This window comes from Achroia grisella, unplaced genomic scaffold (assembly GCF_030625045.1).
Source record: "Achroia grisella isolate CSIRO2021 unplaced genomic scaffold, CSIRO_AGI_Agris_v1 utg906, whole genome shotgun sequence".
Classification (NCBI taxonomy): domain Eukaryota; kingdom Metazoa; phylum Arthropoda; class Insecta; order Lepidoptera; family Pyralidae; genus Achroia; species Achroia grisella.
The window spans coordinates 698,604-719,364 of NW_026713064.1; the positions used below are offsets into that span (position 1 = coordinate 698,604).

The 20,761-nt window shown below is 31.4% G+C and overlaps 1 protein-coding gene across 2 annotated transcripts in view; it reads right to left on the minus strand.

Annotated features, from left to right (window-relative positions):
- The window catches only part of LOC131853880 (tyrosine-protein kinase Src42A), a 62,926-nt gene that overhangs the window by 26,258 nt on the left and 15,907 nt on the right, over nucleotides 1-20,761 (minus strand). The window contains exon 1 of one of the 2 annotated variants that reach the window (XM_059204957.1): nucleotides 12,037-13,836. The exons of the other annotated variant lie outside the window; for it this stretch is intronic. Within the exon in view, the coding sequence (XP_059060940.1) occupies nucleotides 12,037-13,610 (1,574 nt within the window). The 5' untranslated portion in view covers nucleotides 13,611-13,836. Of the gene's footprint in view, nucleotides 1-12,036; nucleotides 13,837-20,761 lie in introns of those variants that run through there. 2 annotated transcript variants of the gene reach the window in all.

Genomic DNA, 20,761 nt, shown 5'->3' on the forward strand with positions numbered 1-20,761 from the left:
AGGGAATGATGCGTTAGTTTTATTTGTGATAAATTTAGAAACATTTTTAAAAACTTTTCTTAGTATTCAGTAGTCTCTATGGCACTGAATTTATAGAATATAATTTAATTGGTTATTCATTTATTTGAGTATGTCTCGGTGGCGTTTCTGACTTAATGATTAGACCCTAATTAATATTTGTTAGCTAAGTATTCATCAAGACAACGCAAATAAGCTTAAACTCGATGGCTATATCGAAGTTCTTTAACTTTCCGTCTTCTTATCTCATCTCAATGCATAACATTGCACCATAAACTTCCCTAAAATGAAAACTGAGTGAAATATTTAACCTCAATCGTACAGCAAATGTGGTTGAAAAATAGATTGTAAATCTTGAAGACTTGCATAAGTACAAACATTCCAACTGGTACAGCTTGTATGAATTGGTGACAGTTCAGGTTCATTCAAGTTGTTGCAAAATGTCAGGATTTGAACAATAGCGATCGTGTTGCATCAAAGCCCGTGCCGGGCGCGGGCAAGGTCGCCCTGACAAAAATATAGTTCATTTTTCTACTACTACTGTACTGTACTACTTTCTCTAAATGGTTTAGTATAATGCATATTTACAAGATGTAAAATATTTTAGAATACGACGCCATTCTTACCAAAATACCTCAACTACACCTTAACAAAAATCTTATACATGTAGATATAATTTATCAGAAATATAATTACATCGAAAAATAATGACGTGATTAGTATACGAAGAAACAATTAAATATTCCTCATTGAAAACCACAAAGTGATTACAACCTAGTTAGCTACTTAAGACTTCACAGATATTTCATAAGAAATATGCATATTGTGGAGACGAAGTATTTAAATATGTTATTATTTAAATACGTCAATAAAATTTTAAAAATAATAATACGATTTTTTTAACATGAAGAAAATGAAATATTTTAAATTATACAATATAATTTATTATACATACGTATCTATTATCTACTGAGGATGTCACCCAGTCAAACTTGCTCGCAAGTTGGGGTTTTCCCATTATTTGTGACATTTTATGAAAATACAATCCGCTTGAGTGTTATTTAATAAATAAAATTTTATGTATACAAAAAATATTTAGCGACCATGAATTCGAGAATATCATTTATTCTAATAAAAATAATAATCAATGTAATAGAGTGCCGTTATATTACAAAATGTGAATTAATTATTATTAATTCCATTTACCAATTTGATGTATCTGTATGTAGGTATTATTAATAAACAATTAATAGAGGCAAGCAATATGACGTCTTAATATATGTAATATAAATCAGAAATCTAACGACAGAAAATTATTTTTGGTGTTATATTTATGCAATTATTTTCTTTATAGTAACACTACAAATCAGTAATGTGATTAAAACAAGTGAAACATGAATAAAACAGCAGTAGGTATCTCCCTTTTGTGTAGGGAATATTGACTCTTCAGTAATAACTGGTTGCACACAAAGTTCATTTATCATATATGTTGGTACACCAGGGAAAAAATGTGAACATATCTAGAATAATCATGCCTGAAAGGTTTTAGAGATTTAGTAGAGAAAATGACATTTTATCATAGAAACAAAGTATAAAAATAAGGAAAATTACCCAGAGATGTCACAGTTAATAATAATAGTAATAAAATGCGTGTAAAGGGCACACCGACTATAAAAGTGTTAGAGACCTCGTCACGCGCTAAGGGCATCCTTACGGTCATAGATCTATTTAGTTACACGGATTCGAAGGCTTTCAGGTGGAAAATACTAAGGAATATTTAAAAATATTACACATTTTGATCATGCGAATGTTATACAATATATTTAAATAGAAGTTTAATTCTATATATATATATATATATTTATTGAAAAACATTGGCATTATAAGTATGTCCCGTAAAACAAATATATTTAGTAACATATATATTTTAATATAGTTATTTTAAAGCGAAACAAGTGAGTCTTAAAGTACTAATATCTATTAATTAGTATAATTTGATAGAATATAATATTATAATCAATATATAAAATATTGTTTTTATTATTTTATTTATTGATTATACAGTCACAATGGCAAAGTACATAATAACATACAAGACAATAATAAAATAACATGTATTACGTTTTCATGCATGGGTGCACCCCAGTAAAGTTAAAACTAGGTTTACGCTTAGCATTTTGCTGTAATATAACTACAGCGCTGCTTATTATAACGCCGATGCATATTAAATGATAAATATCCACGTTGCTACAAGAATAGCTAACAAAGTTGCAGCGTATGTATATTTGTAATAGCTATAATTTAATACAAAATATTAATGTAATATAACTGAAATCTTATAAATAAATCTTTAACATTATAAAGATTTATTTTGTAATGATCTCAAAAAAAGTAACTGAATTTAAAAATCAATTTACCATTAAAGTTATCTTATCTGTTCATGATTATTTAAAATTAAAGATTAAAAAAAGGGCTACGCCAGGATGGATAATAAGTAAACGCATTATTAAAATTCTTACGCTGCAATTTTTTTATTATTATAAGGAAAGTAGAATTTGGAGCCCACGTGCGATTTTCTTATGCGAATTCGGAGAAAAGCCGATTCTTTGTATTTAAGTATTAAGGTCAAACGGCGTCGGCCTTAACTTATTAATCCTTTGTCCGCTCATGATAAAAGGACTATGTAGGTTAAACGTTGCTGATATTCCAAGAATTTTATGTGTGACGCTCTAAGATTTATTTAAAAATACTTAAATATAATGCTCCAAATTGAATAGGTGACATATAATAATAAGTATATGGTAAAGTTTAATAAAAACATTATTCATGTATAAAAAACATGAGGATATATTTTCAAAAACTTATGGCTAGAATGCAAATGTAAATAAATAAGTGACGAATAATACTCTGTAGAACTTAATTGGACCTTATATAATTCTAGTTATTCCGATTTACGTAGCTTATTATTTACTATGATGACGATGGTATTTTGAATCCGTCGACAGATGGAAATGCATTTGTTTACTGCATTATCGTAGGATAATGGATGTAATTCTGAAGTACAAGACAACGGTCTTTGACAGAATGGTGCCGGTGGCATAAAAGAGGAAATAAAACGTCTTTTTTATTGGCCCAGAGCAAAGGAAATTATAAATCGTACCACGTATTTTCTTTCCACAGCGTTAAGTTTAAGTTACAATAAGATATGTATTGAAGTTGACTGAATACATTTCATTTACCTATTGTAATATGTTTAACGACATTAAGAATATAATATGTATGTTAAATGATCTATATAGCAATTTTTTATATTTAATCTAAACGCGACCATTTAGAATGGGGATACTCCTAAAATGCAATAAATATAAATGCTGCCACAAAATAACGAGATCAATCAACGGAACTGTACTCAATAAAAACCATAAAAATGACCGTTCTAAGAATATTGGAGCGTACTTTTATTTACAACGTTGTATAAAACGGTAATTCAAGTGTTGGTGCTTAAAATTAATAACATAATACAGTATCGCGCTAAATCTCACAAGCGCGGACTAACCAGACAGACGGAGTGACCTTGACACGGTTGCACTGGGAGAAATCGTCATCTGAATCATGAATCTGATACATATTTAGTAGGCAAATATTCACTCAGCCGAACTCAAGTATGTGAAGAACACTACGATGAAAACGATAAACATAGCGGAAGTGTATAATTTATGCAGTAGCTTGATATCTAATTATATACGAGTAGGCTTTTATGTCTCTAAAACTATTTACAGAATTATAATAAAAATATATAAGCATTCAATACATTTAGATAAGTGTAAGATCTATCTTTATTCCTTAGGCGTGTAATCGGTAAGGTGAAGAAATTTACAAATGCTAATTTAAAATTAAAATGTTGTCACCAATTACAAATAACATATGTACCTGGTAACGTTGGTTTGTGCATTATCTTACATGCATGTACATTATTTTAGTTGAAGACATAGCCTACTAAAAGTAATATTTATTTAAATTGTTGATAGTCATTCATCAAACAAGTTTCGATACTGGATAAGTATAATATTTATATAAGTTAATTTGCCGCTAAATTAATATTTACTCTAGTATGTTTCAATTGCAGATTTTCGAAAGTTCAAATAGCAATATGCAAACATATTCTTTGTCTAGACCAGAAAAGCAAAGTAAAAGTGTAAGGATGCAGATGTAAAATATATTTATTAGTACTTATTCACTTATGGATTGATGTAGTAATGTTTAAAATAATACTTAGTTGAATATATTGCCACTACAATATAATAATAAGTATCTTAGGCTAAATTACGTATGTACGCGTATTATATAATATGAAAAGGTTGAATGCAAGTGACACTTGAATATATAATAAAATGTGGGCAGACCCGGGCAAACCAAAGCCGAACGTTCATCAATGCGAGGAAACGGATATAATATATATCATTAGCTAGATTACATAATTAACTTTCCGGTTTTGGTACATGACAAAAAGAATAAATAGTACATATTATACACGTTTGGTGCCACTTTAATTATGGATCATCAATAATGGTGACTGTTAAGTGTCAAATATGCTAATTATGACTTCGTTTTCCCAAAAGGGATTATCAAAATCCACGAAGCCCTTTGACCTGATACCCGTAAATGTTGTAATTAAGAATAATTAAGTGACTTTCGCTGAGAAAATTTTATAATAACGAGTAAAGCAGAGGCGCCGGTCAATGAACTTTGCGTGCCAATGTGACCACTATTTTTTGCTAAGCCAGTCTCGGCAGGCTCCGGGTTGCTCGCTAGATGGGCAATCTAATTATAGGGTCTCCCTCTCGCGATGGACAAGGACTCGTATTAAACTTCCAGAGACTAGTTCTTTAGGTGAGAGAACGGACGGTTTTAGAAATCTTGCTAGCGCAAAAAGAGTTACCTATCCATTTGTACCTTATGTAGTGACTCAGCAAATGATTTCAAACGGATCCTTGTTGCGTTTAAAAATAGATTTTTATTTTAACTGAATAAATGAAATGAGAATTATTTTCATTAAGTAGTTATAAATAAATGTTAATTTAAAATAGTGGAGTATAATATAGAGTAATTTAATGTCTAAGTCACCATAATAAAAAATATTGACAGTCAAATATCAGTCCTTATTTTATACTTTATTATGATGAATCCAGAAGATATATTAGGAATCTTAATTTCGGTTAGGATTCTTACCCAGTCAAATCAAAAGTTTACAATAGTTTTCTATTCACTGATGTTTCTAATGTTTTATTTTTATACTGATTACATATTTACACAATGAGACACATTTAAATTGATCGAATAATAATAATTTTTCTGCAACGATAAACAATAATGCTGAAGAGCATTTTACTAAATGGCCATTAATCGACGATGCGTGCAATTAATTTTATAGTGGCGAGTAAATTGGATTTCAACCCGCAATTGTTATCTCATCAGACATTGTTTTACCAAGTGCTGGTAATGACGTGGGAACATTTCATTATGTTCTAGTAGCACAACAGTAATCTGTCGCATTATGAACAGAAAATATTCCATTACCATCGTGAAGTTATAAATCTGAAACGACCTCACTTGTATGAATTGTTGGTTTGGAAATGGTATGTTAGCAATGACACGAGCTCGAAACCTCATTCAACATAATAATAAGCTGAACGGTATTTTTGCAAGTAATATGCCTTCCCGTTACAAATTCAGACAGTGAGGATAGAAGGATACTTAAAAAATGAATAGTAAAAAGGAAAGATTCCTTATTGTACACTCATGAGTTTGTCATTTTTCCCTTAGCCGGCTTTTACATTGTCATGTACATATATGTATCATTGAGATTAAAAGGATTGGTGACATGTTGTATTGTCCGCCCCCACACGGAGTTACCAATAATGAAACGAGGTATATACTAAGTATCGTTTATAGAAAAAGTCAATAGGTTTTTTATGGGAATGGGTATAAAAATTTACAATTAGATACGAAAGGATATGCTGGAATTACCTTTAATAAGTTAAAAACATTTTCCTTCAATCACTGAACGATTACTTGAATAAGAAACGGTGCATGGCAATAGTTATTCATAGATTTTTATATAATGATAGACATAGACACCTAAATAAATGAACAAATTAAATAAACTGGCTTTTTAAAAAAAAAATCTGTTAAGTTTCTTGTCAGTCCTTCTCAATTTAATCAGTATACTGAACTGGCCGGTAGGGAAAAATATGAAATAAAAAAAAAACTATGTTCATAAGCGGATAAAATGCCCGTCCATTTTTTTAAAATTTGATTGATATTAAGTATTAAGAATACATCATTATACGCATTTATACTTGTTTTGCCCCCCATTCGCTTTGTTATTAACTCTTTTCTTCAAGTCTCTATGATCAGGCTCTTAGAATTACAACTTGTGAGATTACATGAGTGGTTGGGTAACAATTGAATAAGAATAATCACAAAATGAACGCATAAAAACCTTTAAAGTTTTTCTTTTACTACTTTTTATATATTACACGTAATCGTAAGACTTTTCAAATTTTTCCGTATTAATCAATTCAGAGATCTAATCAGCGATAAAACACGCGACTGATCAAACATCAGTATTGAAATAAATGTTAAAAATAACTGATTATAAAATAATGACTCAATATATTTCGCAATACTAGTTTTGATTTAAGTAGACATATCATAAAAAGAACAAAGCATTAGATTACGAATGAATTATGAAAATTTATTTTACTATGAAAAGTTATAGTTAATCAGATGGTTAAAACTAGCCCTGAAGTGTCGAAGTTTATTGTCACTCTCCGATTTTTATACCCAGTAACTGCCAAGATACGAAGGAATAAATAAGACTTTTGTAAGTGTATTTATATAAACTTTTATTCAAAATTATATAGGCCGCTATATGTTAACAATTTAGGTATTTATTAGTCTAGTAAAATCAATATAATAAAACTCTATGTAACAGTTATGGAGCACTATAAATTCATGTAGGTACAATGAGATCTTGGCCAGTTATATTTTTATACTATATGACCGTGTAGATTGGATGAACAATAATATTATTAACGTACACTAAAGGGAGCGTCATTTCAAATTGATCATTTGGCAATACGGCTACGTTGCAAAGACTATTTAGCAAAGTGCACAATAAGTCGTTAAGTATAACTATCGTTTGATGACTGATTAAGGATATGAAGCGGAACGCAAAATATTCCGTTGATACTTATAGTACAATGTTAATTATTCCACGCTTAGGCCTAAGAGTCATCAATTGTTCATGTACAATCAAGTCATTGGATAATATACCAAAGAAAATAGTATCAAAAACATGTGACATTTGAATAATGAGTTTTGAATTACTAGTTAGTAGTTAGTGTCAGTATTACAAAAATTCGAAACGCCGCCTTAGCCTATGTTAAAATTATTGCTACTCGCCCATGTTTTGAGCACTATGTATCATCGTTACATGAATTCAATTTTTACATTGGCAGGTCTTGTATTTTAAGCTTCAATTAATTTTTATGCGTTTATTATCTATCATACTGAGATAAAACTATACTTTACAGTTATTTCATAAAGTATCGATTGCCCAAAGGGACAGACAGCTCAGTCATTGACAATCGATATTTTATTACGAAGGTTTTAAAGAAACGACACAAATGTTCGAAAATGGCGTGTATGAAAACATCCGCAATAGCAATAATTATCGGCAGAGGTCGGCGTGCGCAGCCGCAGCGCGCATAAAAAGTAAAAACAAATCATAAAACCTGTTGTATTGTTCTTTCGCAAGAGACGACCTCCGCCGAACGCTGTGATAAGGAACGAGTCATTTCTATGGATTTTCTAACACGTGTCGTGTCCTACAACTTGTAACACAGACATTAGATTTAATTGAATTTAATGATCAGTGATTGTGATAAATTTTGTAAATTACACTTGTATGTGTAATAGGTATCTTTATATAAAACTAAGTATCCGATTTATACACATACACACACATGATTATAAATTTACAAAATGGCAAACTGTCATATAAATTAACTATGAAAGGATTTGTGTAATGATATCGTAAAATCTTTAAAGGATTTCCTTTAAATTTTTCAAAAAAGTTCTCAGACAAATCAGTATGACCAAATATGTATTTCAGAATGATTTGTCTACCCGTGTTTCAATTGTGAGATTTTCTAACAATCATAATTCAAATGGCAAAAAGTTTCCTCCTTATACGGTGTATCTTAATTTTTTTATGTTGCGGGCTATTTTTTAGTATAACTAAAGTGACTGCGATGCAATCCATCGCCCTAATTTTTTTAATATTACTGTTTATTCGTATCCTTACAAGGTACCCTAAAATTACAATGTGATATATATTATTTTTTAATTATCAAATCTTTTTATACACTTGGTATATTAAGTAAACATCTTTGCTTGAATATTTTTATAGAAACAATATGCACGAGAGCAAAAAAAAAATAGGTTTTTTAGCATTTTGGGGTAATACATTTACATACGAATACTTATCTAATTATTTCCATTACCAATAATAAACACCATTCTGGTCTGGATGAAATGCAGCCAAAGTTTTACGTGACGATTTAAATGGCGTAATATATATTTTACTAGAAAGTGAGTTAATAGATGAAGAAAAATAAACAACCTAATTTAACGGAACTGAGAGACGTCACGAAACGGAACCTAAATTGTTGCGTTCGACACAGTGAAAGTGAAATAGTAATTGTTATTATACAATTTTTACATATTAATATTAATAATACTACTCATATTAATGAATCATTAAAGTTCATAAAGTGGTAGCAATGAAATGTTTTAACATAGGTATTTATATTGCCGGACCTTTTTAAAATTTATCATTAGGTGTCTAATTGTTTGTATCATAGAATATTTCTATTATTAAATATAAATAATATATTAAGGATAAAATTATCCAGTTACTTTTCATTCCAAAGGCGTTTCCTTTCAGTTTCCAAGGCCGAATCTGTATGCATGATGAGGCGGCATCACGAAACTTCACTTTTAACACCATTCTATGATAAAATTGTAACCAATGCCCTATTTATCTAATAGATAGTATGTCGTATTTCTAAAACTCACATGAAAAAGCACTCAATAGACAATGTCAAGAAACTGATTGTCAATAATAACTAATAATTGAATTACATATCCCTATCAAAAAATTTAATCAATTCGATTTCGATGCATTACAGAACTGTGTACTATTTACGTGTTTATTTTGGTTTGATTTTACTCACTTATATACACTTTACTATTCCTTCCAAAGGTATAAGCACAAATGTGAGTAAAAAATATTTATTTGTATATAATTAATTAATCAAACAATCAGAAATAATCAATGGACAATCATCTAAAATTATCTATAGCGACTTGAAATTACTGATACTCGTTATCAGAAGTATATGAGTACTTATAATCATCATAAACCTATGATAAAAATAATTTAAAAAACATATAATAAATTCAACTGTACCAATTTGACAAGCTAAAATAATGATAAAGATGTACTACTAACAGTGAAAGTCAAACGAGCAAAGGCTACAATTGTTTAATAAATTGATACACCCTAAGAACGCTGACAATATTAATTTTCATGTCAACAAGATTTCAGATGAACAAAACAAGAAAATATTTCAATGTGAAATGCGTTTGTTTCTTCCATAAAGCGGTTGTACATTCGTTGGTTACAATAGCCGTGTTGATGATCATTTACAACAACACTTGTGTTTTCAGAATACATAAGGTAATTATGTTAACCACGAATTAATAGGCATTCAAATCGAAAAGTAATAACAGTGTGATGTTGTTTTGTAAAGTTAAAATAGAAATCTACAAAATATCACTTAATGATATGAGTCATTCAAAACTACTATTATGAATTACATTGTATAACTCAATTTGTCATTATTTTATTTTAGTATAAAGATTATTACGGTGAATTTCCAATTGAATCAAACAAATAAAACAAAACGATGTTCATGTTACGTTAACACCATAATAGTTTCAGTGTTATCCAGTTAACTAAGTACTCATCAGCATAGAAGAACTGGCAAAAAAAACTCGACCTGCGCTTTTTCATATCAGTAACATTATAATCAATTGATTTGACTTATGTCATAAACAACTGATATGCCGATGACTGTGGCGACACCTCGCGGCGTGGAGTTACAAAATATAACGCTTATGACACATTACAATATGTAAAACACACGCACTATGAACCGCATGTAGGATTACCTGTATTATGAGAATCTAGATAAACAATACTGAAGTAAGAATTTAGAACAAAGTACAGTGTTGGAACTAGCTATCAAGATGGATGATTGTGAAGAATACAATATCGTTCAGAGTTTATATAAAAGATATACTTTTATTGTACAATTAAAAACAAGTCCATATAGATGAGAATTCCTTGAAGAGAAAGGGCAACAGTGCCATTACATAAAACAAATACTTAACTGTGTTGGTTTTCCAAGTTGTATAATTATTAGGCACACTACTATGAGTGGTTGGAAAACATCGAAACTTATAAAACATATTATTCTAATGATGTAATTGTAGTGACCCTCAAGGTTCAACCAGTGAAACGCCGACATCCAACACATCCGATTTCCCAGCTCCGCTATCCGTTTTACATTTCTCAATCTGAAAACGCAGCTATCATTGTTTATCAACTATATTGCCGCAGTGAGATTATATCAATTACTATTTAGTAGCAGTATGTTTTGAAATCCTTTGTTAGAGACAGTTACGATATAACCCTATGTTGTTAATACGCAAAAATATAAATAAATCATCTATATGCTAATTATTCATGAGGGTTAAGGAAGAACACAAAATCACGAACACACAGTATTTCAAAAATTCAAAGCACAGTCGCTTCCGATTGTTCGACGGTTGAATATTGTAGCATCACCTTCGCGACGTGTTACTTCCTGCGGCGGGTTACAATTGCCGAAGTGCTGAGGAAGTCAGCGGCCGCCGGTGCAGCGACCGACCGCAGACTCGTAGCCTTGGACGCGAGCTCCCTGCATTCTAATCGGACGGCCTTGCGGAAGCGCGTGCCTCAGGCCCGATCTCGTAACACGGCTCAACCGGCGTCTTATCAATAACAGTACCAGTACGTATTCGAGATTTACTATTCTTATCTATTTTAATGCACGTAATAGTCTATCCAAGTACGGTTTGATTAAAGATATAATTGAACGAATAGACTTTAAATATAATAATAATCTTCTCAAATACGTCTCAATACGTATTTGGTATTCATGTTAGTACAAAGTTTTACATGTTGGACTTATTTCCTAATGGCATTCTCTATCAGAAACCGTTGTACTGTACAGAGAAACAGCGGTGCATTAACCCAATGTCAATATTACGGGTATTGTGGTTATTTGTTAAAAAAAAACGTATGAAGATAATATGGTCTACCAATGTAAGATACATAGGAAGTGTTAAGAAAATGGTATAATAAAATGTAGGCATAAATGTGACAAAAATTTCGTATAAAATGGATAGTCATGGATGGCTATTCGTTGATAACCGATAATCATTTACACATAGTAAAATTAACTAGATTATCAGTTTTATTAAGCGGACTAGCAACTACAAGCTGTAATTATTGGTTTATAAACAAAATATATATTTTTTACTTTATAATAATAAATAACCCTGGACAATTAACACAGCGCCATCTAGTCTCACAGTAAGCAGAGCTAGTGTTATGGGTACTAGACAACTGATATAAAGACTTAGATATTTATTTGTATATACGTAAGTACATAATATACATAGAAAATGCTCAGATCGATACAAACAATGGTACTCATGAATACAAATATTTATGTCGTGCGAGGAATCGAACCCGCAACCATCGGAAGTAAAGCCGTGTGCTAAATTGCTCGACCACCAAGGCCGTCGTACTATTTTCTAGCTTTAGAAATAACTACTCACGGCATGCTGTTGAGTTTCATATATGTTTCAAGCGGCAGGGATTCTACGTTTTTACTATTTATATTAGTGCCTGATAGTCGCCGGGCAGTTCTCATCCAACTTCCTCTTTGTCTTCTAAATCCTTTATCATTTTTTAAAAGTTGCAGGTGTCGTTTTACAATGTCGTGCCATTTCCATTTAACTGTAGCTGGGGAATCGCTGGCTGCATCTTCCTTACATATTTGTAATCCATCACTGAATCGCCTCATATTTTGGAGATATATTTCATTTGATTTCGGGGGAAGACTCTTTCTTCTCTCATCTGCAACTATGCCCGAATCTTGAGAATTTTGTTCTGCTATCCATTTTGTTATAAAATCATTTTTATCACAGACTTGCGTTATCACTGGCTCTTCTTTGGGTGGTGGTGGTATCCAATCGAAACTCAACCACTGACTAGATTTAGGTTTAGATTTAAAAATAACATCTACCTCATCATAGTCCGAGGAGCCAATCGAACATACAGAGGTTTTCTTTCTTGGAAATCTAGAACGAATAGACCTACAAGCCGGTGATGGTTCAGGGGTTACACCATCATCTGCCACTTCTTCTTTTCTTACATCCTGCAAACTCTTAAAGCAATCGATATTAACATAAGAGTTTTCGGAGCACGAAGAATCAACACTGATTCTAGGGGTAGTTCTGTGTGATAATTTAGATCTAACAACTATATCTTCGGTATAACTTTCGATCATTCCACCACCAGTCTCTCGTTCATTTGTAAGAGATATTCTCCTTTCATTCGATATTTCGTTTTCCATTTCTATTATCTTTGTCATACTAGGAAAAGAGACTTCTTTTTCCAATTCAATTATTTTACTTAATCGTTGAGAACATTCTTTATCCACGTCTCCATTAGTAATTGTTGTGAATGAATTGTCTTCATTTAATTCTATTATTCTGGTAATCCTCTGCGGTGCTTCATTTTCTACATCAGTATTGCACACTGATTTTGTTTTATTATTTTCGAATTCAATTATTCTTGTTATCCTTTGTAGTGCCTCTTTTTCAAATTCATTATTCCGTACATTAGGATTTATATCATCTAATTCAATTATTCTTGTTATTCGTTGTGTAAACGTATTAATAAATTCATTTTCAACTCCAAGATGGGGGTCCTCAGACTTCATATCTAATGACTTTGATTTTTTATCTAATTCTAAATAACTTTTGGTAGTAGACGATGCATTACAATTATTAAATAATACCTTTTCATCTAAAGAATTACTGCGGCTTTTTGCTTTCTGTAAAGCTTTTTCCGTAACAAAAACACAAGGTACTTCCACTTGCATTGACATTTTACGTCGTCTTGTAGAATTTTCTTTTTCTTGATTAAGATCATTGTCTATATCTTCATGAATTTCTGTATGCGGTAAAACAATACGGGTTCCAGCAACCATACGTAAAAAGTCTGTCACTGCTGCTATATGAGCTCCTGTAACAGCTCCTTGCAATTTTACACCAGAAACTTGGTGAGGCACTAATTGATTATCTCGTACACACCAAACTACGGGCAGAGCCCCTTCTGACACCATCGTCGGCGATTGGTATCAGTATTTGTTAAGTTTATTGACCTATTATTAAAATGAATAAATTTATTTCACTATGTTTGTGTACTACAAATCACTGAGGCATTTCAGGGCTATATCGTAAGCAAAAAAAGTAAACGAAAACACAATTTCGTCGGGATGGCGGCATAGCGCGAGTTCGGTGCGGGTGTCGTAAAGCGGAGCGCGGCGAGCGTGCGCGTCCGGCGGAGGTCGCGAGAGATAAGGCGGTGAGAGTCGTAAGCGCACCACTGCCGCCCGCCGCACACCCCGCCAATGCGCGGCACATCTTCGATCATACATCAATTCTCATCCGATGTTCTCCGCGGGCGAATTATGTAACGGTATGGATGACCTATTTTACTGTTAACGATTTTTCCGGATCATAATTTAAAGAATCTATAAGGCTATATATTGATTCGATATTAATGGAAATTATTATGTTAATAATAATTTTAGTTTATTCGGTTAACAAATATAACAAAAGGTTGTCAAATCATATAAAAATCTATTGTAGTTAAATGATATGATAATTGTTTTAGTACTAACTATACTAAAACAATTATTTATACTAATTTCAGTTAGGTATTTATTTGTCAAACATTTTTTTATAAACTTATAAAAAGTTTCCATTTGCATAAACTATGCAAGGACTTGAATTCACGGTAAATTTATTTCACGGTAAACTTATTTCTAACAAAGAATAGTGTTTTACACTAAATTAGTAAAAACACATATACAACACACGTTTTAGATTTGTCGGTGATTAATAACTAATCATTATTGCATTACATATATGTAGATGGTTGGCTGGTGTAAATAGACAGACCAGTTAAAAGCTATACGTTATCCTGTCTCATCTCAGGTCATCCTGTCAGTTACAGTTAGTTCGTTTTGTTGTCCCTATTTGTGTCGGGGCGGTCCATCAGCCACGCTTCATGCTTCGTGCCACTCACCGTTGCAATATTGTAAGATTTGTGAGACGACTACATGCATGTTAGTGCATTTCAACAAATTCAACAGGCGTATCAGTACCCATTTGCAGGAATCCATTTAGGACATATTTACGTGAGTATTTTAAAGAATTTAAGAACAACACTTTATTACATGCAGGTAACAAGGCTGAAGTATAACTAATAATTTTATTCGTTTACAAGTATACCCATATTAGTAATGAATAAAATTATTAAAGTTATTCGTTTAAGTTACAAAATCACATTAATGAATTTTAAGACGTAGTAAAATATATTCCTAATATTATGACCACACTGTGATAAGATTAAATTAAATGCTAACTTAGTAATCAACCAGCGGCTGTAGGAGTCATGAATCAATTAAGATAACGAAGACAGGTCCTGTGAGCATTGGCGATAAATGAAAAATAATAAAACGTTAGTATTTGTACGTACATGCACTAAACCATCTATATGCGCAAATGCAAATAGACAGTTAGCAATGGCGCCAGCGCAGCTTGCAATGCGCGATCCGTATCTGGGACGGACAAATCAGGTATTAATTATTCGTATGAGCCTTAATGGAGCCTAAGTTGAGATATATTAGGGATCGATACATTAATTATAAAACAATAAGTATAGAATTATTATATACGAACGAATAATATTGGCATATTTATGGATGACAATTAGTGACTTATATGTAGGTAACCTTATGGTGCTTTAGGCAGTGATAATATTTTTTTTTACTAAATTGTTTTTTAGTATAGCTTCTGGAAGCCATAAAACCAATTGTTTAAATTGTCGTAAAACATAACATGTAATATAGCATATACCAGTGCCATTACTAATAATATAAGTAAGTACTACTATTATTTGGGCAAATTATTAAAATTGTTTGAAATACATTATCTTTTAAATAATTTGCCTAGACTGCTTTATAAACTATTTATCTTCACATCAATTCCATTATAAGATAAAAGAAAAATTGAAATTCTAGATACAATAAACTTCTAAACTACATAAATCAGATTCAAATCGGAAAATACTGGTATAAAGAGATAATAGTAGATATTATTACACAATAGAATGATTGTGCAATCAACTATCATCGCGATAAATCAACTAATGAAACAACGACCAGAAAAGTGTGTAGGGTTTCAAATATTCAGCTTTTAAATTGTTTTTGTATTTTGATTTATGTAGAATTTTTATGGCTACAGTAAAATTAAAATACTCGGAATATACAATATAATATTTGTAAGGCTCTATGAAAACATTGGTAAATTTACATTAGTTGTAAAATAGAATAAAATGACCAGCCAGCTGCTTTATATGAAATAAACAATATTTACGGTTCTTCGTAATGAGAATTATTCAAGTTAATATACTAATTCTTTGTTTATTTTTAGCATATATCAATATGTGGGGTGTCAAATAGGCGGTACCTATCTTGTGGCAAGTATTGGATAACTGTGAACCGATTTGACAATTCCTCTTTAACAATAGAAGCTTATTTCGTGTTGATTATTGTAATAAGACTAAAATAAAATTTTTAATAATTCGTCAAGAACAATATTGTGTATGTGTGGTTAGGTTGGCGTGTTGATATACAGAAGGAGTGATATTAATAAAAGATTGAATATATGACGGTGTATATAATATCAGATATAAAAATAACAAGTAATAATTAATTTAACAACTCATTTAGATCAGTAATTTGCAAGCGAATGAATTTGACATTTTGACAATATACTTTTTATTAAAATGTGTCTGTGTTATATGGCTAGTTTATGCAAGGAGGTTGGTAGCCTACATATGTGTTAAAAAGTTAGCTTGTACTTTACATGCATATGGCTATTTTCTTTATATAAAGTAAAAAGAAAACCTAAAAATATACAATATAAAACGTTAGAGTGAAGGGGTTTTATATTATTTAAACGCAAGGAAATGTTCCATAGAAGAAATATATCAATTTTCGGATGAAAACAAAACAATTCATAAAAAGTTCCTTATACCGATAGAGATAGTAGAGTCAGTTTATTCAATTCCGCCCAATCAATTTCACTGTTAGAAAATGGAGGAACCTTCAATGATAATTTTTTTATTATGTTTATTAGTAACCAAGGCATAGATGCACAATAAGGCAAGATTGGTGATGCATGAATATAACAGCCGAGGACGATAACTGATAAACAAACTCTCATTTCAATTTCCGAGAATAGCTTTCTGTTAAATACGTAAAAACCCAAGTGCAAAGTTAAAATTAAGTAAGTTTATATACATTTTTTGGTTATTAGAAATCGGATTCAAGAAGTTGCAGATATTTAAAATAATAGAAAGTTCCATGCTTTAAACCATCGCAGCAAAAAGAGAGGTGTTATAAATTGGAGACTTTTGTCTGTCTGTGAGCTAGACGGATCAACGGATTCAATGAGGTACTTTATTTAAATACATTCGCAGTTAGTTATGTGGAAATCAATTTACATCCAACAGTATATAACATATAATATAATGTTTCTGGGTAACTATTACTGTTAGACTATACATACTGTTCTCAAAATATTTTATATTCAGGGTTAGATGAAATCATCAGAGTCCGTGCTTTACTTGGCAGAGATAAGCATAAACATAGTTTTTATTAGTTATGATTTGAGATCGCATGAGAGTGGCCACATACAAATACTACGGTCTCTGAAGTTAGCTGACACAGATAACACAAATGTTATGTTTGTTATTTAACTAAACGGTATAAAAACAGTATTCATAATTTTTACTTTTGAAAAGATTTAGCAACAAAGATTATTATTTATTTATTTAATAATAATATAATTAAACTAATATATTCCCTTTATAGGGTTTTATAGCATAACACTGCCCGACAGCATTCATGTGATCATATATCATTTAGAAGATAAGTAATAATTATATAAAAAAGGTTCAGAATTGACAAATACATAGAAGTAGTTATTAAAAGCACAATGAAATGGTGATGGTTTCATCCTTTTTACAAATAGTTGAAAAGGACCTTTGTCATTTTGTTTGTTGCCTTTCAGGTTCTCCCAATAATTTCAATAAACACTATCCTTTATCCTTGTACAGAAAAAAAAACAAACTGATAAAATCTGGTACATTAGATTAATTTGACTTTCTAGCTCTCTAATATCATAATATCTTAATCTATTTTCGTAAGTCAAAATGTCATATAAAGTTAATGTTTGTCGAAATGTCCTCTTCTAAAAATTTACGATTGGTATTCCTGGTTAACACCCGGTTCTAATTTATTGTAGGTCAAAATATTTTGAATAAATAGAGTTTAAACACCTTTAGAAACATGCACGTGAACGAGCGAGACGCGCACAGTTAGTGCGATAAATTACAACTAGAGCATGCAGTCTCATGTACAGGTAGGTCACCACGATAATCTGCAGGCACAATTAACAATGGCCATAGTCGAAATCTAGGCCTCAGTATATACAACAATATAGTACCTAACTAAAATGTTTGAATACGCCTCAATTGCTTTGACTATTTTTACTTATCTACTATTTAGTTAGAAGCCATAACTTCTGAAAGGACGTCCTCCTATATGGAACCCACTAAGACTATCAAATTAGTGGTAATTTGGTGGTTAGTGGGAGTAGCCGCTGGGAAGAACTATATTATTTACATATCCTTATAAGAAACTAAATTATAGTTACATAGTCAAAAAACTATTTTATTTAGAAACTTGAAATATCAATGGTGGCCTTATAAGTCGTATTTCGCTTAGTTTCATTATTTCATATTAGTAGTATAGCATAACCACATTAGGAAACACATTTGGCCTGCAGAATTAATGTGTATTTTTTTATATTAAAGACGGACAGACAGACATTAACAAATTTGACGGATTACGTTTATATTACTGCTAAAGAGACTCTTTCTCTTACGCTCGTATTACAAGACAAAAAGCAGTTTGCAATTAATCTGGAAACAGGTGAACTGATTTCTGCTAAACATGGGTAAAATTAACCCCATTAAACAAGCTTTCAACAGCTTAAACAAACATCATAAAATTTACCATAGAAGTCAACTCTAGTATCAAGTAATACTTTTTTTCTGATAAATCATTATGTTGTCGTCAAGCAAAGTCGCAGTCACTGCTAGTAGGTACCTCAATAAATTGATAATAGATATGCCATTATGTAATAAGCCCCATAATAAATAATACAAGCAAATATTATTCACAGATGTGCAAATTCCAACTATAAGTTCAGGGTAAGATGTTGGATAACTAATATTACGAGTACATTAAATTCTATGTAGTTCTATAAGACATTTGGAATTATAAAACGGTAATGACACTTCTGTCGCAATTCTAAATCAACAGGGTAATGAACCATGTTAATTAGGCGTTGGTAAGTGAATTTGTGTCGAGGAATGGTCGTTCGAGGAAGCGGTCGACGAGTGTCCACGGCGCGACACCGCTGGCGCCGGAGTATGGCGCCCGCTCCATACCACGATTTTTTCTCGACATTATAAAATTATCGTACCTTCACAAATGCGATTAATAACGCTACCGTTTGAACACACTTCATATAAATTTTTATAACTGAGTAAACGAAGCAAAATGTCGATTAATTACAATCGAAATCGATTCCAGATAATAATGTTCGTGTGAAATTCGACCCAGTTTGGTACAACAGCTTTGTAAATACAATATTGTCGAACAATAAACATAGTGCCTATACTAATGACATATATATCACATAATTACAGATATATATGCAAGCATAAAATATAAATTGTCATAAGTACACAAGTGCAGAAGAATTACTTTGATTACGTTTACTCTTGCGCTATGATAAACTTCTTTGTATTTTTTATGATAAATTTAAAAAAATCAAACAATGAAATTGTGTTCAAATTAAATTTCAGGGATACAAATTTGTGTTAAAGAATATTATCGAAACAGAATTGCCTTGGAGTAAACATTTACAATTATATAATCTTGCAATAACATAGGCATACATTTTATATAAAATTTGTTAATGCATTACATGCATAATGATTTTAAGATACTGTTCGAAATTGAGTGCATCTACCTATCTATTTATTTCTATAAATAATATTTAATTTAGATATAAATTTTTACAAATAATTAAGTACGTACGATTAATAAATTCTGAGATTGACCTTTGACGGGTGGTTTTGTTAGCCTTATGTAGCGTCTAGGTGGCGCTGCCGGATGCACTCTACCAAAGATTAGCCTTGCGCAAGATTCCCGTATAGGCGAGCGTTGCCCGTAACATGGGTCACATAGGCTCTTTTATATAATTTAATCAAACATTTGACGAAAACTGCTCAGGTATATTTAAATTTCTATAAAATCAACAAAGTAGTAAAGATGACTGTAACAAATTGCTAGTTTCAAAGTAGTCGTTAGAGTCGTACGTGTTCGGAATTTAATTAGATGCCTATAGGCGATTTGTTGAATGTCTTGTTTTTGTAACTTTATTCACACACTAGTGACGCCATCTTTCCTATACAATATGATAAAAAAATAACGTTAAGATTGCTTTTATAGCAAAAACATTTATAATACCACTAAATTGGCTGAGTACCGTGTATATTAACTGTACGACTTGTATTACTTCAATTGCAGTTGTGGGTTAATCAACTATCACTAGAGAGGAGTGTAAAACGTGTGACTGATTTGCATTTGTACAAATCTTAGGACAATTCCCGTGAACTGTGTTCCTGTTTAAAGGGAAGGACATAGTACTTAGGGACTTTGTGAGTACGAAGAACTAATAGCTTAGTTCTTGGTACTGTAGTTTTGTTCAGTTTCTGGTGCAGTTAGTCTCTAAAGGTGACAGTGGTCACTGGATATGTTTAATAAATTACAATCGGATGAATGAACAAGCAACGAGGTATAATTATAACTAATACACTAATTTACAATGGTGCTTACAACATAATTATTTATCACAAAGCAATGTTTTGATTATAATATTTATACCCAAAGAAAAGAGGTATTTTAATGATAATCGACAATTACTAGTAGCTAATGTGCACTTTAATTTGCCTGTCGTAACATTCTCCAAGTACGCGTCAATCTGCAGATTACGGTTTAAGAGCGTTCTAGACGCGAGCGTAGAAAGTTGTGGCGCGACTCACCGGCGCCTGCATATGTCCTGCGAT